Source organism: Prionailurus viverrinus, chromosome D4, assembly GCF_022837055.1.
Source record: "Prionailurus viverrinus isolate Anna chromosome D4, UM_Priviv_1.0, whole genome shotgun sequence".
NCBI classification, from domain to species: Eukaryota; Metazoa; Chordata; class Mammalia; order Carnivora; family Felidae; genus Prionailurus; species Prionailurus viverrinus.
The window spans coordinates 16,023,747-16,050,088 of NC_062573.1; the positions used below are offsets into that span (position 1 = coordinate 16,023,747).

A 26,342-nucleotide genomic window follows, 5' to 3' on the forward strand; every position below is an offset into this window, starting at 1 on the left:
CAAGTGCTATGGAGGGAAGTATAGCAGAGAAAGTGATAGATAAAATTTGGGTAGGAATTGAGAGTGCACGGGGCACCTGCTCTCAGGGAGGTGTCATTAAAGTGAAGACCTGAAACAGAAGAGCATTGGAGGCAGAAGGAGTAGCAATTGCAAGCAAGGCCCTGAAGCATGAGTATGTTTGAGGTCAGTGGGACCGGAGTAGAGTGTGTGAGGGAACGGGGAGTAAGAGATAACATAGAGGGGCTTTGTAGGCTACCGTGGGGGTCTTAATAGGAAGCGGTTATAGGAGGGCCATGGTCTGACTACATTTTAAAAGGGTCATTTTGGGGCACCTGGGTGGCTCAAGTCGGTTAAGCATCCAAGTTCAGCTCAGGTCATAAAACTGCGGTTTGTGAGTTCAAGCCCCACGTCAGGCTCTGTGCTGGCAGCGCAGAGCCTGGATTCTGCTTTGGATTCTGTCTCCCGTCTCTCTCTCTCACTTTCTCCTCCCCTCCTCACACTCAGGCTCTCTCTCTCAAAAATAAACAAACATTAAAAGTAAATAAATAAATAAGTCAGTCACTCACTCATTCACACACTCACTCAGTCACTCAGTCATTTGTATTTTGTTGAAAGTAGTCTGGAGCATGGGGCGCCTGGGTGGCGCAGTCGGTTAAGCGTCCGACTTCAGCCAGGTCACGATCTTGCGGTCCGTGAGTTCAAGCCCCGCGTCAGGCTCTGGGCTGATGGCTCAGAGCCTGGAGCCTGTTTCCGATTCTGTGTCTCCCTCTTTCTCTGCCCCTCCCCCGTTCATGCTCTGTCTCTCTCTGTCCCAAAAATAAATAAACGTTGAAAAAAAAAAATTAAAAAAAAAAAAAAAGAAAGTAGTCTGGAGCAGGGCCAGGGCAGAGCAAGGAGAATAGTTAGGAGGCTCTGGCAGTATTCCAGGTGAGAGAGGATGGGGACTTTACTGGGATGGATGTGAAGAGTGAGAGGAGTCAGGGATGACCTCGGAGGTTTTGATGCGAGTAGCTGAAAGAATGGAATTGCCATTGGGGTGCCTGGGTGGCGCAGTCGGTTAAGCGTCCGACTTCAGCCAGGTCACGATCTCGCGGTCCGTGAGTTTGAGCCCCGCGTCGGGCTCTGGGCTGATGGCTCAGAGCCTGGAGCCTGTTTCCGATTCTGTGTCTCCCTCTCTCTCGGCCCCTCCCCCGTTCATGCTCTGTCTCTCTCTGTCCCAAAAATAAATAAACGTTGAAAAAAAAAAATTAAAAAAAAAAAAAAGAATGGAATTGCCATTTAACTAAGATGGGGGGCTGTGGGAGATACAGACGTGGTGGGTGCAGGGAGAAATCTGCTTTTCTGACTCTTCTTCTCACTCCTCCCTCTCAGTGTTGGAATGCCCCAACGCCCCCATAGGTGAGTTGTAACCAGTATCTTCATGGACATATCTGGAAGTCAGTTGGATATATGAGTATGGCATTTTGAGGAGTCACAGTTTGGAAAATATTTGGGAGTATCATGTAAAGATAGTTTTTAAAGCCATGTGTTATGTGTAATCGCTGAGGGGTAAGTAGAAAGGAGAAGAGATCCAACAGCCAAGCCCTGGGGTCCCCAGAGTTCCGAGTTTCAGTAGATGAGGAGAATTCAGGGAAAGACACTGAGAAGAAGTGGCCTGAAGTAGGGGGCCCTGGAAGGGAAGTGAAGAAAATCTATGTAGAGGGGAGGGAAAGGACTGGGATGGGGATCAGCCAGGTCTCACACTGCTGAGAGATCAATTAAGATGAACACTGACAAGTGATCATTGAACTTAGCAACAGGATGGTAATTGGTGACTTTTATAAGTAATTTCTGTGGAGTGGAGAAGGTAAAAGCCTGATTTGGAGTGGGTTCAAAAAAAGAGGAGAGAAAAGCTTAGACTATTGAGTATAGACAACTACTTGAAAGGTTTTAATGAAAAGCAGTGATTCTTGACTGTAAGAGGGAGATTTTACCCCGTGGGGGACATTTGGTAATGTCTGGACACTGGACAGGGCGGGTGCGGCTGGTCTCTAGAGAGGGGAGGCCAGCAAGCTGCTGAACATGCTGCAGTGCACAGAATGGGCCTGCAACACACTTGCTGGCCAGAAATGTCCAAGGACTTTGAAGTAATAAAGGAGAAGAAAAAAAGGCACGAGTAGCTAGAGGAGGAAAGTCAAGTCTGAAGAGTTTTGTTTGTGTGTCAGTTTTTAGATGGGAGATGGAAAAGATGTGGTAGAGAAGGAAAAATTGCTAAGACCAGAGAGAGTAGGGATAATTTTTGTTTAAATTGGCTTAATTTTTTAAGAGAAGGTTTAGGTTCACAGCAAAATTAAGAGGAAGATACAGAAATTTTCCATATGCCCCCTGCCCCCTACACCTACATAGCCTCCCCCGTAGTAGGAATAAGTTTTCGTTCTAGGGAGCTAAAGTTACGAGAGTACCTTTGAAGGTTTATTTAGCTTATGTTGGGTTCTGAAGTAGATGATTACCAAAATTCTTTCAACAACTTAAACACCTTAGTCATTCAGATATTTATATGTTATAAGCTTCTTGTGTTGAATAAATATTAAACTTTAATTTTTCAGGAAACTCTAATTATTTTAATTACTTCTATCATTCCTTTTTTTCCCCTCAGGAGCCAAAGTGAATGATGTGGTCCCCTGGGTGTTGGATGTGATTTTAAATAAACATATTGTCAGCCCCAACCCACACGTGAGGCAAGCGGCCTGCATCTGGCTCCTTTCCCTTGTGAGGAAGCTAAGTACCCATAAAGAAGTGAAGGTAAGCCATGCTATACATGTGCTCAGCACCTTTGGAAATTGTTTATGAAATATTTATAATTGAAAGGTGGTAGGAAGAAAAGTGTATGAAGGGGAGGGCCACAAACTGATAACAAATATTTTGAAATAAGCTGTACATGAAAGATGACAGCCTGATCTATATCAGCTAGAAGATGATTCTGAACTTGAAGGTATAAAGTCAAATGGTAAGGATAGGGAGGCTGAGAAGTGGTCCAGCCTTCAAGTAATTTGGCTGCCTTCAGAGACCAGAGCATAACATAATAGGTAATGTGGCTGCCTGGGGTTGGAAGACTCGAACAAGGTGTTGTGTACGCTGAGAAAAGATTCTTACCCTCCCTTATCTACCAAGAGGTAGAGTTTGTGTTCTAAACTCCTTTTTTCTTCTTTCAGTCTCACCTGAAGGAAATTCAGAGTGCATTTGTTTCCGTTTTGTCAGAAAATGATGGTAGGTTATTGGTAAATATTTGATTGCCAAACTTCAGTAAACTTGTATTTTAAATTTTGAAAAAAATCTAGATTAACGAGCATAAAAGAGGGACAAAGGAAAGTCGATTCTTATTGACTGATTTGATTAATCAGATCATGTGCTTCAGTTTTGCATTTAAAAATGGAGCTGAGGCCTTGGGGCACCTGGCAGGCTCAGTCAGTAGAGCATGCAACTCTGGGTCTTGGGGTTGTGAGTTGATACCCTATGTGTGGCATAGAGTTTATTTAAAATAAAAAAAAATTAAAATAAAAATGGAGCTGAGGCCTCAGTGATAGTACTTATAAACAATCGCTTTCTTTTACTTCTGATTCCTTTCCATTTTGTGATGTAAGCCAGGGGAGGGTGAACGTGTTAGACATTGAAATAAGTAGCTCTGTTTTAGAAATTGTTTCAATATAATAGGGTCTCGTATTGACTTTTCATTTAAAAAACATTGGACGTGGATGTGTTGAAATCCCATGAGGCTGTTGTACTTCGCATGAGTATGCCTTGTAGCACCCTGATCCTCTCTCACGGTGCCTGCATGCCTAGGCCCAGCAGTGTGGACTTGGCTTGTGAATTGACTCTTGTGAATGTAGTTCTCCTTTACAGGGACTTTTTTGGTGCCATGTCCCCTGAGATGATTTAGTATGTTTTAACAAAATAAGCAGATTGATGATGTTTTCATATCTTTACTTTGATATTATTTTGGATTTCTGTTACAGCTTTTTAAAAAATCTAGTGATGGCCAGAAGACAAATTTCTCTTAAAGTAATACTATTCTGTCTGACTTGTGTGCAGAACTTAGCCAAGATGTTGCCTCAAAAGGTCTTGGGTTGGTGTATGAACTGGGCAATGAACAAGATCAACAGGAATTGGTTTCAACACTTGTAGAGACACTCATGACTGGCAAAAGGTACAGTGAACTTGAACATTTCACATTTAAACATGTACAGCAAATTTTGCACATACTGAGAATATGCAGTGGAAGAAGGAAACGTCAGCTTTTGGTGTTCCTGTTTATTAAGCTCTTGTAGATTGCACGTCAGCGATTGTTCTGCAGTGGAGAGTGGTTTAATTACTCAGTGTATCCTGTTTAGACAGTAAAGTGAAAGAAACCAAACTACTGTTCAGAAACATGCCAGTAGGTTGGGCTTTGAAAGTTGAATGCTCTCGGACAATCAAAGCATCGGATTACAAAAATACCATAATTGCTGTTGACTAAATGAACATGAAGATGTGGAGAGGAAGCTTGCATGTCTTTCGTAGCTTGATCTGTGAAGAGGATGAGAGGGGCGATCATTCTTGTAATTGGGTCACTGCTTTATGTTGCCTTCCTTACAGGGAGGATAGTTTTTAATGGGTGACCACATTTAATGCAGTTTAACTTGACGTGGGATGTCTTTTATGTCTCTTTGTTCATCCTAGAGTTCATTTTACAAAATTCTTAGGCTTATTGGAAAGGATTTAGGTGACTTTTACATCTTGCACATGGTAGATTCATGCTGTGGAATTTGATGTTATCAGTTGATAAAGGAAATGAATCAGTTGAATGAAAAAATTTCATTGGTATGAAAAAATTGAGGCTAATTTCAAGTCTTATTGTTCTGCTTTAGAGCGAAACATGAAGTTTCTGGAGAGACAGTGGTATTTCAAGGGGGAAGCCTTGGCAAAACACCCGATGGGTAAGTGTGCCAAATGCATTGATTGTTCATCATAAACACCTTTAGTCTTGTCAATAGAGCGCTCACAACGCTGATTCCCACCTTCCTAGGAAATGTTGTATGTTAATGGAAGAAGAAAACGTCTGTGGAGAAAGTGTAGTGTCTCAGCTTGAGGTTCTTGGGAAACAGACTGTGAGGTGGAGGTTTGTCTGCTGGAACCTGAAATGAAGAGTGCCCCAGCCTTATCACCTGGGGGAGCAACGAGGCCGGAGAGAGGGTTGGTGGCCCAAGGAGGAGCTGACCTGCTGCTAATACTTAAGCAGATCCTGAGCTCTGGAGATGGGCTGGGCTGGCCCTTCAGAGCTGTCCTGCTTTGAGGGGCCAGGCCTTTACATCCTCTCATTAGACTTTAAATCCCCTCGGTGACTAGGCATCAGTGGTGGGCCTCTCTGGAGAAGGACCTGACCTTGTACTGAGGGCAGTTCTGTTAGCTCCCGGGCGGCTGAGTCCTGAGGAGGGGTCTGGCAGCACAGCTTGGCATCCACTGCATTTCGTTTTTTGGGGGGAACAACTCTCCTTGGTATTGTGGGGTCTACCAAGTTAGCATTTCAGATTAGTTCCTAGAGCTTTACCCTCTTTTTGTCTTATCATTATTTCATTGTGGTTATGCTGCTGCTTTTCCTCAGAAAACCCTCAGGTCAGACTGCTCGGCTGGGCCTTGCTGTGACATCACACAGAGCCCTGTTTCAGTGTTGTCTACAACACCAGAAACCAGTTGTTTGTTCTGTCCTTGACTTTCTCCCATAGCTCACTGTTTCCACATTGAAAGTAATTTGTTTTTTTTAAGTTTATTTACCTTGAGAGAGTGAGTGAGCACTATCAGGGGAGGGGCAGAGAGGGAGAGACAGAATCCCAAGCAGGCTCTGCACTGTCAGCACAGAGCCTGACTTGGGACTCAGTCTCACAACCAGCGAGATCATGACCTGAGCCGAGATCAAGAGTCGGAAGCTAACCAAGGCACCCAGACACCCCTTGAAAGTTATTTTTGTTCCACTTACCCTCCCTGTAGACTTTTTTCTGAAAAAGTGCTCTTTTCACAGAGTAACACAAATAATCGGGTCTTTGAGTAAATATTACTTGTTCAGAGGAAAGTTAACAAGACTCAAAAGAAGTTATCAAGATTGGGGTGCTGCAGTACTACAATTTGTATGGAATCTCAGAAGACCTTGCATAGCCAAAGCAGTCTTGAAAAAGAAAAGCAAAGCTGGAGGCATCACAATTCTAGACTTCAAGTTATAGTATAAAGTTGTAGTCATCAAAACAGTACGGTACTGGCACGAAAATAGACACATAGATCAATGAAACAGAATAGAAAGTCCAGAAACCCATAATTATGTAGTCAGTTAATCTTTGACAAAGCAGGAAAACATATCCAGTGGAAAAAGACAATCTCTTCAACAAACGGTGTTAAGAAAACTGGACCACTTTCTTACACCGGACAGAAAAATAAAGTCAAAATGGGTTAAAGTCATAAATGTGAGACCTGAAACAATAAAAATCCTGGAAGAAAACACAGGCAGTGACCTTTTTTTTTTTTTAATTTTTTTTTTCAACGTTTATTTATTTTTGGGACAGAGAGAGACAGAGCATGAACGGGGGAGGGGCAGAGAGAGGGAGACACAGAATCGGAAACAGGCTCCAGGCTCTGAGCCATCAGCCCAGAGCCTGACGCGGGGCTCGAACTCACGGACCGCGAGATCGTGACCTGGCTGAAGTCAGATGCTTAACCGACTCCGCCACCAAGGCGCCCCTGCAGTGACCTTTTTGACATCAGCTGTAGCAATTTCTTTCTAGATATGTCTGCTGAGGCAAGAGAATCAAAAGCAAAAATAAACTATTGGGACTATATTGAAATAAACAATTTCTACACAGCAGAGGAAGCAGTCAACAAAACTAAAAGGAACCCGTAGAATGGGAGAAGATACTTGGTAAATGACATATATGATAAAGGGTTAGTATCCAACATGTATAAAGAACTGATAACACCCAAAAACCAAATAATCCAATTAAAAGATGTGAATAGACATTTCTCTGAAGAAGACATACACAGATGGTCAACAGACACGTGAAGAGATGCTCAACGCCACTAATCATCAGGGAAATGCAAATCAGAACTAAAATGAGATACCATCTCATACCTGTCAAAATGGCTAAAATCAACAACACAAGAAACAGCAGTGCTGGCAAGGATGTGGAGAATAAGAAACCCTCGTGCACCATTGGTGGGAATGCAAAATAGTGCAGCCACTGGAGAACAGTATGGAGGTTCCTCAAAAAGTTAAAAATAGAATTATGGTCCAGCAATTACATTCCTAGGTATTTACCAAAGAATACAAAAATACTAATGCAAAGGGATGCATGCACTCCTATGTTTATAGCAGCACTATATACAATAGCCAAGATAGGGAAGCAGCCCAAGTGTCCGCTGAGGTAGATGAATGGATAAAGAAGATGTGGCATATATATACAATGGAATATTATTCAGCTGTAAAAAAGAATGAAATCTTGCCATTTGTAGTGAAATGGATGGAGCTGAAGAGTATAATGCTAAATGAAATAAGTTAGAGAAAGATACCATGTGATTTCATTTATATGTGGAATTTAAGAAACAAAGCAAAGATCATAGTGGGAAAAAAGAGAGGAAAACCAAAAAACAGACTCTTAACTCTAGAGAGCAGACTGATGTTTACCAGAGGGGAGTTGGGTGGGGTGACGGGTGAAATAAGTGATGGGCTCAAGGGGCGCACTGGCTGTGATGAGCACAGGGTGTTGTATGGAACTGTTGACTCACTATATTATTGCACATAACACTCACTGTGTGTTAACTAACGGGAATTAAAAAAAAAACTTTAAAAAAAGATGGGCTGCTGTAGCTTAGAAAAGGCTTAGGGATGATAGAAGTTGTCTTTAAGTCTCTTTCATGATTCTGAGAGATTGGTGCACAATATAACGAAGAGTTACCCGCCTCCTGAGGTGGTGAGGTCTCCGCCCCCATGGGAGTCACAGGGGTCTTCAGGTCATTTATCTGGCATTGTCGATAATTGAACCAGGTGACTTGTATATTCCTCTCACCCTGGTTCTCTGCCTCAGTGGTGATGAGATTGAAAACAATTTTAAAATGTCCTAATATTGGTGAAGTAACTTTTACTGGGCTGAAGGCAGAGAAATACATTATCGTATGCTTTGTGTTTGTTTGTTTCCAAGCCAGGGCCTTTCTACTTACAAGGAGCTTTGTTCTCTGGCAAGTGATCTTAGTCAGCCAGATCTGGTGTATAAATTTATGAATTTAGCCAACCATCACGCAATGTGGAACTCTAGGAAGGTAAGTTCCTATCACTGGATGGTTTTTACTTTTTACTTCCAAAACCAAACCTGCTACGTTGGCAGGAAGTGGCAATTGATATGCAGTGTATTTTGTAAGAATCTGGGATGAGAGAGAGCCAGGCCACCACCCAGGCTCATTGGTAAAGCTGGGACACCAATAAATCAGGCTGTATTCAGGGACAAGTTTGGGAGGGGTAATTTTGTGATCTTTATATATTTAGTGTATTAATATTTTACCACAGTAGATGTATCTGAGTCACTTCATCTTTTTATTTTTCTAGGGTGCTGCTTTTGGTTTTAATGTGATTGCCACCAGAGCTGGAGAGCAGCTGGCTCCTTTTCTGCCTCAGCTAGTTCCTCGTCTTTATCGTTATCAGTTTGATCCCAACCTGGGCATTCGACAGGCCATGACAAGTATTTGGAATGCATTGGTCACTGACAAATCAACGGCAAGTATCTGTGAACCCTTGTCTAAGATTGCCCAGTGCTCATCTTTCTTTCTACTTTGTATGCTTGTTTATTTTTTTTTATTTTTATTTTCTTTCAATATATGAAGATTATTGTCAAATTGGTTTCCATACAGCACCCAGTGCTCATCCCAAAAGGTGCCCTCCTCAATACCCATCACCCACCCTCCCCTCCCTCCCACCCCCCATCAACCCTCAGTTTGTTCTCAGTTTTTAAGAGTGTCTTATGCTTTGACTCTCTCCCACTCTAACCTCCTTTTGTTTTTTTTCCTTCCCCTCCGCCATGGGTTTCTGTTAAGTTTCTCAGGATCCACATAAGAGTGAAACCATATGGTATCTGTCTTTCTCTGTATGGCTTATTTCACTTAGCATCACACTCTCCAGTTCCATCCATGTTGCTACAAAGGGCCATATTTCATTCTTTCTCATTGCCACGTAGTACTCCATTGCGTATATAAACCACAATTTCTTTATCCATTCATCAGTTGATGGATATTTGGGCTCTTTTCATAGTTTGGCTATTGTTGAGAGTGTTGCTATATACATTGGGGTACAAGTGTCCCTATGTTTGTATGCTTGTTTAAACAAATGAGCTTTCTTTCATCTTTCAATGTATCAAAGATGCTCGTGGCAACATTTATTACAGTCTTAAAAATGGAAACAATCTAAATGTCCATGGGGTGGCTGGCTAAGGAAATGGCAGTGTATTCACACAAATAGAACAGTGTGTAGGTACTGGTGATGCAGTAGAGAACAGGTCATAATAGTTCCTGCCTTCAAGGAGTTCACTTCATTGAGAAGATAGACAAGGAAACAGGCAAATGCCAAGTATGGTTTTCTCTCTTGTATTTCTGTTATCTGGCTGCTTCTCATACTCAGTTTCACTTTTAATTTTTTTTTTTACATTTATTTATTTTTGAGACAGAGAGAGACAGAGCATGAACGGGGGAGGGTCAGAGAAAGAGGGAGACACAGAATCTGAAACAGGCTCCAGGCTCTGAGCTGTCAGCACAGAGCCCGACGCGGGGCTCGAACTCACGGACCGTGAGATCATGACCTGAGCCGAAGTCGGACGCTTACTGACCAAACCACCCAGGCACCCCACAATTTCACTTTTAGATATTAGGATTTATCAGGGCTTGCCTCTGAGTACCTTTTACTCTCAACTTTATCTTCCTAAGTGAGCTCATCAGTTCCAGTGGATACAAATGTCATCTTTGTTGTGATGGTTCCCAATCTTACAATTTTGGCCCAGACACGACTTGCGTTTCTGACTTGCACATCCAAATGCCTTCTTGATGTCATCACTTGGATATTGTTTCAAGATACCTTAGACTTAAGAAGTCCAGAACAAGACTTAAAAAAACAAACTTTCCCCTCTCTTGTCAGCATTTATCCATTTACCCATGCCAAGAAACTTGGTATCATCTTGGTTTTTTGTCTGTCTTGCCCCTACACACAGTTGAATCCAGTAGCAAATTCTGCTGATTCTGCATCCAAAGTATCCCTTGAATCCATTCTCTTCTTTCCCTAATTCTTTCCTGATTAACAGGGTATCATCTTTCTCTTTTCTTTGCCTTCCTTCATTTAATAAGCAACCAATTAAAAAAAAATTGGATTGTGCCATTTTGGGTTAAGTCCTTTATTTAAAGTTAACTAAAGGAGTTAGTCCCTGCACATGTTGTGGCCTTTTCCTCTTCCTCAGTTTGGTATCAGGTTGAGTGTGCTCTTGTTCATGGTGATAGGCACTTGAGGATTCAGCTTTGAAGGCTCTAGGAGAGTATTTGGCATCCCTGGGTCAGTCAAGATCTAATAGGCCAGTTGGCTTTACAGATCTGAGTCCAAGGCACAGGCTGAGGCTCTTGAGATGTATCATCTCCTTATAAGCAAAAGGTGATATAGAATGTTTAGAGGTGGACATTGGAAGATGTCAGTTTGTTAAATCATAGGTGAGTTATTCACGTCTGTCTTGGATTTTTTATGGGTGAAGGAGGGTAACAAAACCTCTTCTACCTACAAGAGTAAAAGTGGAAAAGCCATAGTTTTGAGATTCTTTGGATCAGTATAAAAACTGAGTCTATCATCGGTTGGTTATTACCAAATATATCAAACAAAACAGGCATAAAAGATTGAACTCACCTTTCATTCTGAGCAGTCATAATCTGTCTTTATGTGCCAGACACTGTGCAAGTTACCAGGGAAGCGAAGACAAGTGAGACCCTGTCCCTGTCTTTGAGGTCTCAGTGTGATGAAGCAGCGTAGTTGTTTACAGTCTGATACGCCGTGCCTAACAAGGTGCTGTGGGAAGTCAGAGGAGAGTAGCTGGTCTTCTCTGCAAAGGTGATGCCTGATTTGAATCTTGAATGACAAGTAGGAATTAGCCAGGCAAGCAAGACATGGAAGGGGATTGTAGCGAGAGGTAGTATGTACTAAGGAATAAGGGTGAGATGGCACATGATACCTTTGGAGCTAGATCGGTCACAGAGGGCTTTGTATCCATGTCCCAGTGGCTGGACTTTATTCACGTACTAAGGAAAGCAAGAGAATCAAGTTTGCATTTTTGAATGATCGTTCTGGTAGCTGGCAACAAGCAGAGTGGGGAGAGACTTGTAGACTGAGAAGCCTAGAGACACTTAGGCTTGACCTTCAGGGATGTGGTCAGTATGGTTGAGAGGTTAATAATCTGTGGATGAATTTCACATTTTAAATCTTACCTTTTTCTTTCATTAGGTGGATAAATATTTGAAGGAAATTCTTCAAGATCTGGTTAAGAACCTTACCAGCAATATGTGGCGAGTTCGAGAATCTAGGTACCATTTTTTGGAAATATAAGACTAGTCAAATAGAAGTGACTTTTTTTTTTTCTTCAGGTTTCCAAGCTTTATACTTTTGCAAAAGGAATAAATTCATGTTACTAAAAAGCATATTTTTGGTTGGGTTAGACAATCTATGTTTAACTATTTAAAACTCAAAAAAAAACCTCTAGTTAGTGGTGTTTCTAACTTGTCTTAGTTTACAGAAGTATGACATTAAAGAAGATCACTTGTTAAATTGGCACTGTCAAGGCTTTGTAGGGCATCATTTATTTATGTATTTATATGATTTATTCAGTGCCTGCTGTGTCCTTTCACTTTGCTACCCATGTAGGGATACACTGGTAACTAAAAAGTGATGTATCCTCTCAAAGAGGCTGTATTATAGTTGTGGGACACAGACATTTGATGAGTGCAGATGTCACATGCCTGTGGTGTGTGCGGAACTAGGGAGAGAATAGGTATTGCTGTCCAGCAGTGAGGGGGTAGGAACTGGAAATACAGGTACAATCCCTATTCTTGTTTGGTAGGACTGTTTCATAGTAGAAGATTGAACTACCTTGATCTTATATTTTAAAACCAAATTGTTTCTTTTCAGCTGTTTAGCTCTGAATGATTTATTGAGAGGAAGACCCCTAGATGACATCATTGATAAACTTCCAGAAATTTGGGAAACTCTTTTCCGGGTACAAGATGATATCAAGGTATTATAGAAATAGTCTGCATTTATTCATGGAATAGGTGTAAATGGATTGTTAAAGTACATATGTTAGGTGTTTCACAACTCACTCCAGACAGTTTTAAGAGACTACAATTTCCTCCCGAAGTTTCAGTCTTGATGTGTCTGTGAAGTTACGAGAGTGGATATCCTTAGATCTAAATTGAATTGACTTAAAAAAAAAAAAAAAAAGTGGCTACAGTCTGACTTTCTTTCAATAGAGATTTAATGATGCTGTTGATTAGGATAAATAACAGTTTGGAAATAATCCAGACTACCTCTACTTGATCAGTTTTATAAATTGGATCAGTCACTCCCAAATAATGGGACTAATTCTCTTGAATTTTTCCTAAGTGATTCAAATTTTAAATACTTGGGATATCTCACCATTAGAATTAGGTACTTCAGTTTTACCTTTCTTTTTGCTTTATTCATTACAGACTTTTAAAAGTCTTCCAGAATCCTCACATAGATATCTATATGTTTGTGTTAATAATACATTTAGCTTCTAAACTGTTATAATAGCCAGGTTTTTGCAAGGTCACAATAGGTCCTTCCTAATTCAAGGAATATATGCTGTTATGTTCCTTGATGGACAAGGAGCCTAGTGAAACACTATTTTTACCTGGTATCGAAAGTAGGATTTTTCACTAATCTGTATAGAGTCGGGGGCAGTTAAGTACACATTGTGGGGTGGATGAGAATGAAACGAATCTGTATCATGCCATACTTTTCCTCATTTTTAGGAATCTGTACGGAAAGCTGCAGAACTAGCCCTGAAAACCCTAAGCAAGGTGAAAACTCCTATCTTATCTCGGGGATGAGGTGGGGCAGGGTTTTCTGAGACCAGGACAACAGTGACTTCTTTTTTGTCATATAAGTTGACATTGAGTTGCAGTGACATGAAGTAATTGGCTTCATGTTCTAGTTCACAGTTCTTAGAGTGAATGAGAAATTGGGTGCCATTATACTAGAATACTAGTAGTTGTGACAAAGTCTATGTCTGATCTCTTTCTGTGGTCAGCTTCTCTGGGCCTTTACATAAGATGTGACTTTCACTGGACCCTTGTAGATCAAGCAGCATCTATCTCGTCTCTTACTATTGCTATGGTTATGTGTTAATCTTCCTTGCATATTTACGAGGTTGCCAGGCTTTTTGAAATAAGTTTCTTACTTGAACTTGATTTTGTGGTATTTCAGGGACTTCTACATTCTAGCTATGTAAACCTTGCCATAGGTTACATGTAAGTAGTAAGTAGTAAAACCAGGTTTTAAATCCAGATGTTTCTATTTATTTATTTAATTTAGAGAGCATATGTGTGACTGAGCGGGGGAGGGTTAGAGAGAAAGGGAGAGAGAGAGAATCCCAAGCAGGCTCTGTGCTGTCTGCTGAGAGCCCAGTGCGAGGCTCAATCTCACAAACCCATGAGCTCATGACCTGAGCCGAGATCAAGAGTCGGACACTTAACCAACTGAGCCACCCAGGCGCCCCTAAAACAGGTATTTCTTATTTCTCATTTGTGTCCCTGACCACTGTGTTATGCTGCCACCCAAAGTTATTGATGATGATGATAATACCTTAAGCCTTCTGCAAAGTGCTTTCTTACACATTTTCTCATTTTATTTTCGACTGTTTCCTGTTGGCCTGAGAAAGCCAAAGCTTATAGAGTGGAAGCATTACCCAATTCCTTTTAGTTACTGGCAGACAGAGGACTCTTTCCTGTTTCTCCCCAAAGTATCATGGAAAGTTGATTAACTTACTCTTTTCTGTGGCTATGGGAAATATTTTGTTAGAGGAATGCTTTACTGGGTAAGAGGTCATTGTCACTAATTTCCACACTCTGTGTATGTGAGGTTTGTGTGAAAATGTGTGACCCTGCCAAAGGAGCAGCTGGCCAGAGAACCATCGCTGTCCTTCTGCCTTGCCTTCTGGACAAAGGAATGATGAGCCCTGTGACAGAAGTTCGAGCCCTCAGGTGTGAATCCGCTGATTAAATGAATATATTGGATTTACTTAGTTCCTAGCCATTCAGCAGAAATAGTGTGTCTCTGAATGTTAGATTCTTAGAGTATGGAGAAATGAGTTGAGGATAGCCTATTGAGGTGACCGAAGAACATTTGTGAAAAGTTGTGAGGTAGACCATTTTTGCAGAAACAGACATTCTCATGGGGACCTTGCTTTGGACCGGCATTCTGCCATTCTGCCTTGACCTTGAGTTAGGTATCTTACTGTGTTGCCATCAGCCTCTGCCCCCAGCAGGCACACATTTCTGTTATGTCACAGGTCCTTGGGAGTTATTGGTTATATCATTTAGTTAATATTTCGCAGATTACTAGCTTTAAAATAAACTGTACCACCTGCAACAATGAATTACTAAAAAAATGCACTCACATGTTTAGACATATATGGGTATTTTGTAAAATTCAATGGTGAACGATTCTAGTTTGTATTGTTTTTTTGTTTTTAAACTAGACTCCTATCTAGGAATTTTATCTGTCATTTTAGTTCAGTCTTAAAATTAGATCAAATTAATACTACCAGCATAGTACCATACTTATAGTAACTGTTTCATACTACTAATAATAAAATAGCTGAGGGGAGTTTTTTTTTTTTTTAAAGATTTTGCATGACAAAGGCAAGGGAATTATAAAATTAAGATATTACCATTTTGCTATTCTCTGTAAGATAATCTGCGGTAATGATCATTAGTAGCTTCTAACTCCACTGGTGAAAGGCTGATGGGAAACTTTAACTGAATGGTTAGGTCAACCAAACTTGAATCCACTGATAACTCTTCACAAAAAAAGACAAGCAATGAGGAGGGCACTTGTTGGGATGGGCACTGGGTGTTGTATATAAACCAATTTGACAATAAATTATATTAAAAAAAAAAAGACAAGCAGACATTACATGCATCCTGATGTGATGGAATAGGACATGTACACCACCACCTGTGAAAGATTTGTATTAAAAAAAAAAATTGAACCTGATGTAGCCTGCAGATCTGTACAGGGGACAGAGGAGCATGTTAAATGACACCATTGGAATACAATTGATGAGCACAGATTATAAAAAAAAGGGTAGGGACGATACTGTTAAAAAGGATTTGGGAAATGCAGTAAATTGCAATGGGTGGGTGGGCTCTGGATCCAATTCCAACAAACCAACTTTTTTTTTTTTTTTAAGTTTAATTATTTTGAGAGAGCAAGGGAGAGGCAGAGAGAGGGAGAGAGAATCCTAAGCAGGCTTTGCGTTATTAATGCAGAGCCAGATGTGGGGCTTGATCTCACAAACAATGAGATCATGACCTGAGCCAAGATCAAGAATTGGGACACTTAACTGACTGAGCCACTCAGGTACCCCAGCAACAAACCCAACTCTTAAATACACTTGTGAAACAGGGAAATTTGGATATCAGATTATGTGAAAAATATTATTAATATTTTCTAAGCTTGAAAATGGTATTTTGGTTGTAGTAAAAGATCCTTGTCTTTTAGGGACACATACTGAAGTTTAGTTAGGAGATACTTGAAAGTAATATGATGTTGGAGAGGGGAAGTGTGCTTGTGTGTATGGAGGAGGTATAAATGAAACAAAATTGGCCAAAAATTGCTGGTTGTTGAACCAGGTAGAGAATATGTAGGATTTCATTTACGATTCTTTTCTTCTTTCACATATGCTCAAAAATTTCTATAATAAAAAGGAAAAAGGTAGTGTTAGGACCAGACTCTAACCAGGTGAATGTATTCCTGAATGCAATAAACTACAGAATGTCCCCATGATTAGATTTGTAGAGCTTCTTGCTTTTGTTAAAAGGACTTAGGAGTTGTGTTCTGTGTGTCTGTAGCATTAACACCCTTGTGAAGATTAGCAAAAGTGCAGGAGCCATGTTGAAACCACATGCACCAAAACTCATCCCAGCTCTGTTGGAATCCTTAAGTGTGTTGGAACCCCAAGTTCTCAATTATTTGAGCCTCCGGGCTACAGACCAAGAAAAGGTGAGTTGACAACAAGACATGTTGGTCATGGTCAAGGAGGAAAAGCCTTGTTAAGGTCCTGAGTTCTGTCTGAGCAGTCTTTCTGGTGTTCCTAGACAAACTCCATGACTCAAATGATACCTTCATCACTCTTGAAATAACTCCTGTGACTACATGCAGTGTGTTTTTTGGAGGGGTGGGAGGGTGTATGAGGAGTGCTCATGTACTATTTTGTGAATTGGATGAAAGCTAGCACTTCCATTAAAAAATGGATTTATGTTTATATAACACAGTTTTTTGTACATGTTTCATTTTTTTTTTTTTTAAGGGGTGGGTTCCACACCTTCAGAGTCCTTCTGTGGACCACTCCTGCCCTTATAAGAACAGAGGATTTGTATCTAGACTTGGGCATAGTCCAAAATTATTCTGCTCTTCAGATATACTGTAGGTGCCTAGACTGATCAAAGTTTTTTAAAAATTGTAGGTGAAACATTTGCTGTGAAAAAATAATGCAGAAGGGTAGACAGTAATCCCCTAGGCGCCCCCTCTCCCTTGCTGGTATAGTATCACTTCCTGAGGGTACCCACTCTCAGTGGTTTCCTGGGTCTGTTTTGAAATTCCTTTGTAGTCATAGCCTACAAACACAAACAAGCACACGAATTTGAAAATAGACAATGAATGTTGTTCTACAACTTTCTTTTTGTTACTGACAATACACCATATCTGTAGATAGAGCTACTTCGTTCTTTTTAATGTGTGTGTCATATTTTATAGTGAGGTGATTGCAGATTTTTGTCAGATTATGCAGCATCAAAGGTTGTGCCTGTTCCTTTATATATTATTTTTTTGAAAATTTCCTCTAGAAACCAAGCCCTTTTATGGGTGGGTGTGTGTGTGTGTGTGTAGGGGTTCTTCTTAATTAATTGTATGTGCTGAGTGACTTGAATTTGTGTTCTCAGGCTGCGATGGATAGTGCTCGACTTAGTGCTGCCAAATCCTCTCCCATGATGGAAACAATCAACATGGTCAGTGCTTAATGTAATAGCAATGTTTGGCTACCTTAGAGTGTAATTTTTCAGTCTTCAGGGTCCATCAAGTGATGTAGAGATTTAAGGGGTGAGTCAAGCACCTATTGTGACTCTAGTTTTTTCTTAGTATAGTTTTTTCTTCTTCTTCTAGATTGCTAAATGGAATAAATCATTTTCTAAATACCAACGTCCATTAGTTCAGATTTGTGTTATATTAAAAGATCCCTCAAATGTGTATTTCTTTTGGCCTGCCTGTTTAGAAAGATTCAGATAGTTGTCTCTGCCTGAGCATTGTCCTTGGGAGGACCTAGGAAGGTGTAAGCTGGAGGTTCAGTAAAGGTAGGCGGCATGAAAGAGAGGGAAAGAGAAGTGAAGCAGTGCTGAAATGTTTTGGTCGTGGAAAGGGATTTGCAGAAAAGAGCTGCTTGGCACTGAGGTTCTAAATTCTAAAGGTCCTAGAGTCTGGGATTAGGGGTCACTAAAGTCTAGAGCCAGCTCTGCTATGCATACACTGGAGTGCTTAACTGACAAATTGTGAGCTACTGGAAGTTGTTTTGCTAAGCAGAGTGCAAGGCTGGACAAGAGAAGAAGATCTTCTTTAGTGCTTATGGGGGGACTATCACCAAATTTTGGTCTAAGGATATTATGTCTTAATTGGATTATTGAGGGGAAAAGAAATCTTAAATAAATAGAAACGGTTAGCAAATACCTTACAGATACGCTCATTTATAATAGAATGTGTGTCATTGCATTTTTAAAACATAGTATTTACCTAAGAAGTTGACTTTAATAAGATGGTTTGGTTGGGCAGGCGCCCTGAAGCCAATTCATGTGTTTTACACTGAACATGAATTGCGAAAGAGGAAGATAGAAATCCTTTCTTTTTGGGTAATCATGATTCATTTTCTCCTGTAGTAAGTAAATGTTTTTGTTATTTTTGTTTTGCTTTTATTTTTATTTTTTTAAACATTTATTATTTTTTTTAAAGTTTATTTATTTTGTGAGAGCCCCTGAGCCGGGGGAGGGGCAGAGAGAGGGAGAGAGAAAATCTCAAGCAGGCTCTGCCCTGTCAGTGCAGAGCCTGATGTGGGGGTCGATCTCACCAACAGCAAGATCATGACCTGAGCCGAGATCAAGAGCTGAACGCTCAACCGACGTAGCCACCTAGGTGCCTCTTGTTTTGTTTTTATTGTTGACCCACTGGTAAATGGTTTTTCTGCTTGTAGTACAGTGGTGGTTTTTATGTTGAAATCAGTGCAAAATCAAACCAGCAATTTTCAACTTCATGTCAAATCCAGCGGGTAACATATTTGACATGGCAGTTTTAATTGATGTGATATTGACTTCATCATTTTCTGAGGTTAACTTTGTGTTTATTCTTTTCCCAAAGTGCCTGCAGTATCTTGATGTGTCGGTGCTGGGTGAGCTAGTTCCTAGATTATGTGAATTGATCAGAAGTGGTGTGGGTCTCGGAACTAAGGTAAGTAAGTGTATTTTTTCACAAGAGGAATTTTCATCTTCATTAGTTTAGGCCACAAAAATGTAACAGCTATCATACTGAAATTTATAGTTCTCTGTAACACTTAATAATATCTTATATTAACTATTTTGTTTCTATGGTTGCACTAATAAGTTAAAACCTGTAACTCAGAATATAAAACATGTGCCTTATTCAGTAAATTGTATCTTGCTTTTTTTAGTGGAATCATTTCTGTTCCCTGGTTGCCATGTACATGCTCTCTGGGTCCTCATCATGATCAGTTATTAATGGAAATGCTTCTAGATGTCAAGGCACGGTGGTTTTAGGTGGTGATTGGTATTTTCACAGGGGCCAGCAGGTGTCTGGTTAGAAAAATGTCTTCCTGTTTAAGATCTTTCAAGGATCAGACCCAGTCCCCACACTTTCAAAACAAACAACTCAGATTTTTTTTTCTCCTGGCAAAAGTAATACTGCTTGCATTTAAAAATTTTACCATTTATAGATCAGGAGGAAGTTAAAGATTGTCCACTAAGTTTACATGCAGAGGTGATTGCTGTTAATGTTTCACAGTGTTTTCTTCCACTCTCTTTTCCGGGCCTGTGTCTTCTATAGCATCCTCTTTAATGACCATAGGGTACTCTGTTGTGTGGCTGTAGCATCATCTACTTCAGTCCCTCAAGGAACATCTGATTTCAGCCTTTTTGATATTAAACAAAGCACTGTGATGAATGTCTTTGGACACATCTGAAGCTATTTCCTTTGGTTAAATTCTTAGAACTGAAAATGTTAGAACCAGGGTGGCCAAGAGGACATGTTACCCCTCCTGAAAGACTGTACCAGTTTTCTTTCTTTCTTGCAATGTATGTGAGAACACACATCTTCCTACTGAAAGCCTTGAAAAAGATCTTTGCATTGCTAATTTAAAATAAGGACCTTCCTCTTTCCAGATTGAATCCTGCAGGGGCTGTTAGGCTTCATATATTTCTCATCTTTAAATCATTGACACCTAAGACAAAGGGTTTGAAAGAAAGAACATTGTGACCATCAAATTTAGACCTTTGCCTTTGTAACCCTGTAGGGAGGCTGTGCCAGTGTCATTGTGTCATTAACTACTCAGTGTCCCCAGGACCTAACACCTTACTCAGGTGAGTTTGTCAAAACCTTGTGTGGTGACATTTTGGTATGGCCATGTCTTGTGTGACAAGGTTTTTAAAAAAAATTATTCAGACACGCTTGTGATCTTCTGTATGGTTTTTCTCCCTTTGACCCCCCCTTTCTGCCTTTGTTTCTTTGTTTGCAACAAGGTGCAAGGATGATCAAGTTTAGTTGGTGTTCACTGTTTTATAAGTATTGGATCAATTCTTACTGGTATAAGGAGGTGAAAGTATCTGCCATTTTGTAGGATTTGTTTACCACTTACGTCTATTTTTTTTTTAAAGTTTGTTTATTTTGAGAGAGAGAGAGAGAGAGGGAGAGAACAGCAGGAGAGGGGCAGAGATAGAGGGAGAGAGAGAGACTCCTAAGCAGGCTCCACGTTGTCAGCATGGAGCCTGATGTGGGGCTGGAACTTATGAACCATGAGATCATGACCTGAGCTGAAATCAAGAGTCAGACGCTTAACTGACTAACCAAGGTGCCCCTTTTTATGCCTAATTTTATGTTAGCTTTTTTCTCTTCTTAGATTGCCTTCTACATGGGGCAAATGAACTTTATAGTACCTAGCTCTCATTTTTGCAACGTTTCCTACAGTATTCTAGACACAGATTGTTTAATTTTATATCAGGCAAAGGAAACAAGTGGATAGTACAATTGTAACATACTTGGGTTCCAAACTAGTGTGGAATAAATCAGATACTAATTACAGGATTAAGTTTGTTTTTGTCCTGGGAACAGAGCAGAACGTTTTTCCTTGTTGTTTCTGATAGGTAAATAAGTGTCATGTGTTTCTCCGTTACTTCTGATAGGTAAACTTATGAGTGCTTTGCTTAGTGGCCTGACAGATCGGAACAGTGTAATTCAGAAATCTTGTGCATTTGCCATGGGCCATTTAGTTCGGGTGAGTTGAATTTTGTATTTAATTAAGTAATTATACTTTGGTAATTATAAAGGAATAAATAGGGTTGCTTTCTCTCTCAGACTTCACGGGATAGCAGCACTGAGAAACTCCTACAGAAACTCAATGGCTGGTACATGGAGAAAGAAGGTACCTTTCTTTTCCTCTTCTCTACTATTTTTAACTTAGATGTTAGCAATCTAGGAACACAGTACAAATCAGGTCTTGCCCTCTGATATTATGCGCTTTGCTTAGGAACATTTCTGACTGGTTTTACGGATTTGTTTTGCCACGGTGCAAGCTGAGCTAGTAGTCTGTTGAGATCAGTCACCCTGACTGACAGCAGCAAGCATGATGAAGATTATGGTGTTTCTGCTCCTCTTTAGAACCCATCTACAAGATCTCTTGTGCTTTGACTGTTCATGCTATTGGACGATACAGCCCGGATGTATTGAAGAACCATGCCAAAGAAGTTCTGCCTTTGGCATTTTTGGGCATGCATGAAATTACTGATGAGGAGAAAGCAGAGAAGGAAGAGTGTAACTTATGGACTGAAGTGTGGCAGGAAAATGTACCTGGTTAGTAAACAGTGCCTGTGAATTAAACCTGTTTCTTAAAAACCACAGCTGGGGTTTTTACTCTTACTTTTCATCTATAAACTCTTGTAGTTACTTTCCCAGGACTTTAACATCATGTGTCCCATTTGGTTTTAAACCTGTCCAAATTGCTACGTTCTCAAGGTTGGCCCTCAGACCTCTTTGCTCTCTGCCCTCATTGCTGCCCACGTAACAGAACAGAACTCTGCCCAAGCAAAGTAGAGCTGTACCTATTTGAGTTGGGAGTGAATGGTGATTTTATGTTGCCTTAGTGTATTATTTCAGAGTAATGCTTCTTCATTCTGTACTTCACCTTCACGTGTACAAATGGATGGTGACCATTTGCATGACACCCTCCTGTGGGCATATTCAGGTTTATAAAGTCTTACTGTTATAAAGGTATATCACAACACTCCAACACTCCCCTCTTTCTCTTTCAGAGAGTGGTATGATGTAACTGTTGAGAACATTTATTGCTGATGGTCATTGCCTTTTTTTTTTTCAGACTTAGAAAAAAGTTGATTTTTTTTTTTTTTTGTCATTTAAAAGTTGCTCTAATTTTGCTTTTCATAACCTAGGTTCCTTTGGTGGCATTCGGTTATACCTGCAAGAGTTGATTACCATTACCCAGAAGGCTTTGCAGTCCCAGTCCTGGAAAATGAAAGCCCAGGGTGCAATTGCCATGGCATCAATTGCAAAACAGACCAGCTCCCTAGTACCTCCATATCTGGGAATGATACTGGCCGCGTTACTGCAAGGCCTGGCTGGAAGAACATGGGCAGGAAAGGTAAAGGAACCATTCATGCCCAGTTAAATTGAAGGTATCCTTAAAGGATTATGATTTCATCTTTCATTTTCCATAAAAATTAGAATCTGCTTTTGTGGGATGTCAGGTGGATTGTTTTATCTGAACCAGCTTTTCTAGCCAGTGGGAAGCTCTGTGTAAACTTGGCCTGATTAAATATGATGTTTCATGAAAGTGTAACCCACATGTTTTTGAATACTGCATAGTAATGCTGGAGATTGATTTTTATCTATCACGTTTAGCTTTCCAAGAGAAGTCTTAAATCACCTGGTTGGCTGTTTCATACCTGGTGACCTCGTGAACAGATCAGGATTTGGCACACGTGAAGTTGAGTAGAAAGCAAGCTGTGCCTAAACCTGGAGCTGAGGGTGCCCATCGGCGAGGCCTGTGAATTAGTCACTTCATACACATGGGTGATAGTAGATTACTTAGAGTGAACACTCAGCGGGGAACATGACATGTGGCAGCATGTAACAATCTACTTGCTGTGGTCACAGTCAGTGGCGGCCAACACAGTACTGTAGAAGAAGTGCTGGACTGGGACTTCTGTGATTGACCTTGGACAAGTCAGGTCTCTAGGCTTTCTAAAGTGGAGATGAAGACACTTGTCCTCCCTCTGTGGTTTGTAGTAAAACTCTGTGGATGTGCTTGTTAAATAGTAAAGTGTGTTAAAGATACTATGACTCTGGCTAAGTTATTAAATACTCCTCAGGTAATGCAGTCATCGTATATAGAATGTCAGTAACACACATGTGCTTAACAGTATTCCCTCATCTTTCAACCCTTTAGGAAGAGCTGTTGAAAGCCATTGCCTGTGTGGTGACAGCATGCAGGTAAATGTTCTTCCAGTGACGATGCCATTTCTTAAACAGAACTCGAGAGCTGCATTCCTTACTAACTGTCCTGATTCTTTTGTGTGGATCCTCTAGTGCACAGCTGGAAAAGCCTGTGCCCAATCAGCCCAGCACAAATGAAATTCTCCAGGCTGTTCTGAAGGAGTGTTGCAAAGAGAATCTTAAATATAAGATCGTAGCAATCAACTGTGCGGCGGATGTCTTAAAGGCCACCAAAGAAGACAGATTCCAGGAGTTTTCGGACATTGTCATACCTCTCATCAAGAAGGTAACCACCACCTGTAAACCCTTCTGGTTTATTTTATTTTATTTTATTTTATTTTATTTATTATTTATTATTTATTATTTATTTTTAAATTTATTTTTTAACATTTATTTATTATTGAGAGAAAGAATGTGACTAGCGGAGGGGCAGAGACAGAGAGAGAGGCACAGAATCCAGAGCAGGCTCCAGGCTCTGAGCTGTCATCACAGAGCCTGATGTGGGGCTCAAACCCACGAACTACGAGATCATGTCCTGAGCTGAAGTTGGACGCTTAACTGACTGGGCTACCCAGTTGCCCCCACTCTGGTCTAGTTTATAAAAACTAAATTTAAAAAGATTAACAAGAAAAATTTTTTAAATTTTGAAACTTAAAAACTTAAAAAATTTAAAAAGAAGGGAAAGAAAGGAAGATTTTCCACGCACCCTGTTTACATATTTTATTAGGATTAGTGTAACTGCAAATAGCAGAAAATCCCACAATATCATGGCCTCAAACAAGATAGATGCTTTTCTGTCACCTAGGAGCCTAGGCATTCTGGCTGATTATGCTGTGAGCTCTGCCTTCCCTACCGTGTGCAGGTGTAACTGCCTTCCAGGCGGGTGGTGGCAGAGGAGATGAGGAAATGATGCAGGATCCAAGTAGGCATGGCCATTCTTCTCTCAAGGAGAGTTCTTGGACACTTTGTGGCACTTTGACTTGTATTTCCTGGTACTTAGCTAGGTGGCCACACCTGGCTGCAACAGAGGCTAGGAAAGGTAGTCTTCTAGGCATCCATTTGCCCTTCATGGGAGAAGGGGAGAGTGTGTGTTTTATTTTGTTTTTTAAACAGAGCAGAAAGCAGTTTATTGCAGGGATTTCAGCCCGCAAGCTGAGAAACTCATGGCTATGGGAACAGTGAGTTGGCAGGAGTGAATGTTGGAGCGAATGGACAGTCTCTAACATAGTGGTGATGTGCTTTTGCCTTTTAAGTGTGTGCAGAAGCCATCCTAGTCATCCTAGAATGAAGACAGGGAGGTCAGTGTGTCACTGTTTTGTTGTTTTAATTTTTTAATGTTTTTAAAAAAAATTTTTTAACGTTTACTCATTTTTGACAGAGACAAAGTGTGAACGGGGGAGGGGCAGAGAGAGTGGGGGGCACAGGATCTGAAGCAGGCTCCAGGCTCCGAGCTGTCAGCTCAGAGCCCAATGCAGGGCTCGAACTCACAAACCCCGAGATCATGACCTGAGCTGAAGTTGGACACTTAACTGACTGAGCCACCCAGGCGCCCCAGTGTTTGTTTATTTCTGAGAGAGAGACAGAGTGAGAATGGGGGAGGGGTGGAGAGAGAGGGAAACACAGGATCTGAAGCAGGCTGCAGGCTCCAAGCCGTCAGCACACAGCCTGACACAGGGCTGGAACCCACAAGCCGTGAGATCATGTCCTGAGCTGAAGTCAGACACTTAATTGACTGAGCCACCCAGGCGCCCCCTCAGGGTATCTCTGTTATTTGTCTCTACTGTATATTGAGGGGACTTTGATAAAAAAGACTTAGGTGTCATTTGGAAAATGAAGTACTCATTTTTGGAGATTGGACACTGGTTCAGAGAGAAAAAAGTTACGGCTTATCATTTTTTTAAGAAACATGAAATGTTTTAATGTTTATTTATTTATTTATTTTTTCAACGTTTATTTATTTTTGGGACAGAGAGAGACAGAGCATGAACGGGGGAGGGGCAGAGAGAGAGGGAGACACAGAATCGGAAACAGGCTCCAGGCTCTGAGCCATCAGCCCAGAGCCTGACGCGGGGCTCGAACTCACGGACCGCGAGATCGTGACCTGGCTGAAGTCGGACGCTTAACCGACTGCGCCACCCAGGCGCCCCGAAACATGAAATGTTTTAAATAGGATTTGTATTTCTTGTGTTGCTGCTCATTGGTTTTCTTTTAACAAAAAGTAGTTTAGATAATTTCTGTTATATACTGATATATGGATATACATGGATTTAGGAGACTGTGTTTTAAATACATTATTTCACCAGCTAGCTGCATGAGTCACCTCTCAGCTTGTTTCCCTTTCTTATTAAGAAAGAGTTTGGAGGGGCGCCTGGGTGGCGCAGTCGGTTAAGCGTCCGACTTCAGCCAGGTCACGATCTCGCGGTCCGTGAGTTCGAGCCCCGCGTCGGGCTCTGGGCTGATGGCTCGGAGCCTGGAGCCTGCTTCCCATTCTGTGTCTCCCTCTCTCTCTGCCCCTCCCCCGTTCATGCTCTGTCTCTCTCTGTCCCAAAAATAAATAAACGTTGAAAAAAAAATTAAAAAAAAAAAAAAAAAAAAAAGAGTTTGGATTTAGATGATTACCAGGTTCTTCCATTTTTAATCCCATGACTCAAATGCAAATCTTTTTGTATTATGCTTAAAATACTACATATACAGGGGTGCCTAGGTGGCTCAGTCAGTTAAGCATCTGAGTCTTTTTCTTTTTTCTTTTTTGTTTTTAAGAGAGAGAGGGTGCAAGTGAGCGAGAGGCAGAAAAAGAGAGAAACTTATGAGGGACAGAGAGAAGTGGGGTTCACCCGAAGTAAGGCTTGAGCTTACCTGAAGGTGGGGATCATGCTCACCCAAAGTGGGGCTTGAACTCATGAACCGTGACATCATGACCTGAACCAGAGTCAGATGCTTAACTGACTGAGCCACCCAGGTGCCCTTTTTTGTTTTTTTGTTTTTTTTGTTTTTTTACAGTTTATTTGAGAGAGAGTATGTGAGCATGCGCACGCACGCAGGGGAGGGGCAGAGGGAGGGAGTGAGAGAATCCCAAGCAGGCTCCCTGCTGTCAGTGCAGAGCCCAGATAGGGAGCTTGATCTCATGACCGTGAGATCATGGCCTAACTGGAAATCAAGCGTTGGATGTTTAACTGACTGAGCCACCCAGGTGCCCCATGTGTCTCTCTCCTTTTTTTTTTTTAATCTTTTTTGTTTTTATGTTTCATATTAT

The 26,342-nt window shown here is 40.9% G+C and overlaps 1 protein-coding gene across 4 annotated transcripts in view; it reads left to right on the top strand.

Annotated features, from left to right (window-relative positions):
• ECPAS (Ecm29 proteasome adaptor and scaffold) overlaps positions 1–26,342 on the top strand; it is a 106,819-nt gene that overhangs the window by 72,918 nt on the left and 7,559 nt on the right. For all 4 annotated transcript variants that reach the window (XM_047829461.1, XM_047829460.1, XM_047829459.1 and 1 more), the window contains 20 exons: positions 2,636–2,781; positions 3,192–3,246; positions 4,069–4,183; positions 4,884–4,952; positions 8,196–8,313; positions 8,597–8,764; positions 11,513–11,592; positions 12,194–12,299; positions 13,060–13,107; positions 14,168–14,289; positions 16,162–16,312; positions 17,251–17,316; positions 18,710–18,799; positions 19,878–19,944; positions 20,764–20,855; positions 20,936–21,002; positions 21,239–21,430; positions 22,027–22,235; positions 23,043–23,086; positions 23,183–23,375. In XM_047829461.1, the coding sequence (XP_047685417.1) occupies positions 2,636–2,781; positions 3,192–3,246; positions 4,069–4,183; positions 4,884–4,952; positions 8,196–8,313; positions 8,597–8,764; positions 11,513–11,592; positions 12,194–12,299; positions 13,060–13,107; positions 14,168–14,289; positions 16,162–16,312; positions 17,251–17,316; positions 18,710–18,799; positions 19,878–19,944; positions 20,764–20,855; positions 20,936–21,002; positions 21,239–21,430; positions 22,027–22,235; positions 23,043–23,086; positions 23,183–23,375 (2,198 nt within the window). The remainder of the gene's footprint in view (positions 1–2,635; positions 2,782–3,191; positions 3,247–4,068; positions 4,184–4,883; positions 4,953–8,195; positions 8,314–8,596; positions 8,765–11,512; positions 11,593–12,193; positions 12,300–13,059; positions 13,108–14,167; positions 14,290–16,161; positions 16,313–17,250; positions 17,317–18,709; positions 18,800–19,877; positions 19,945–20,763; positions 20,856–20,935; positions 21,003–21,238; positions 21,431–22,026; positions 22,236–23,042; positions 23,087–23,182; positions 23,376–26,342) is intronic.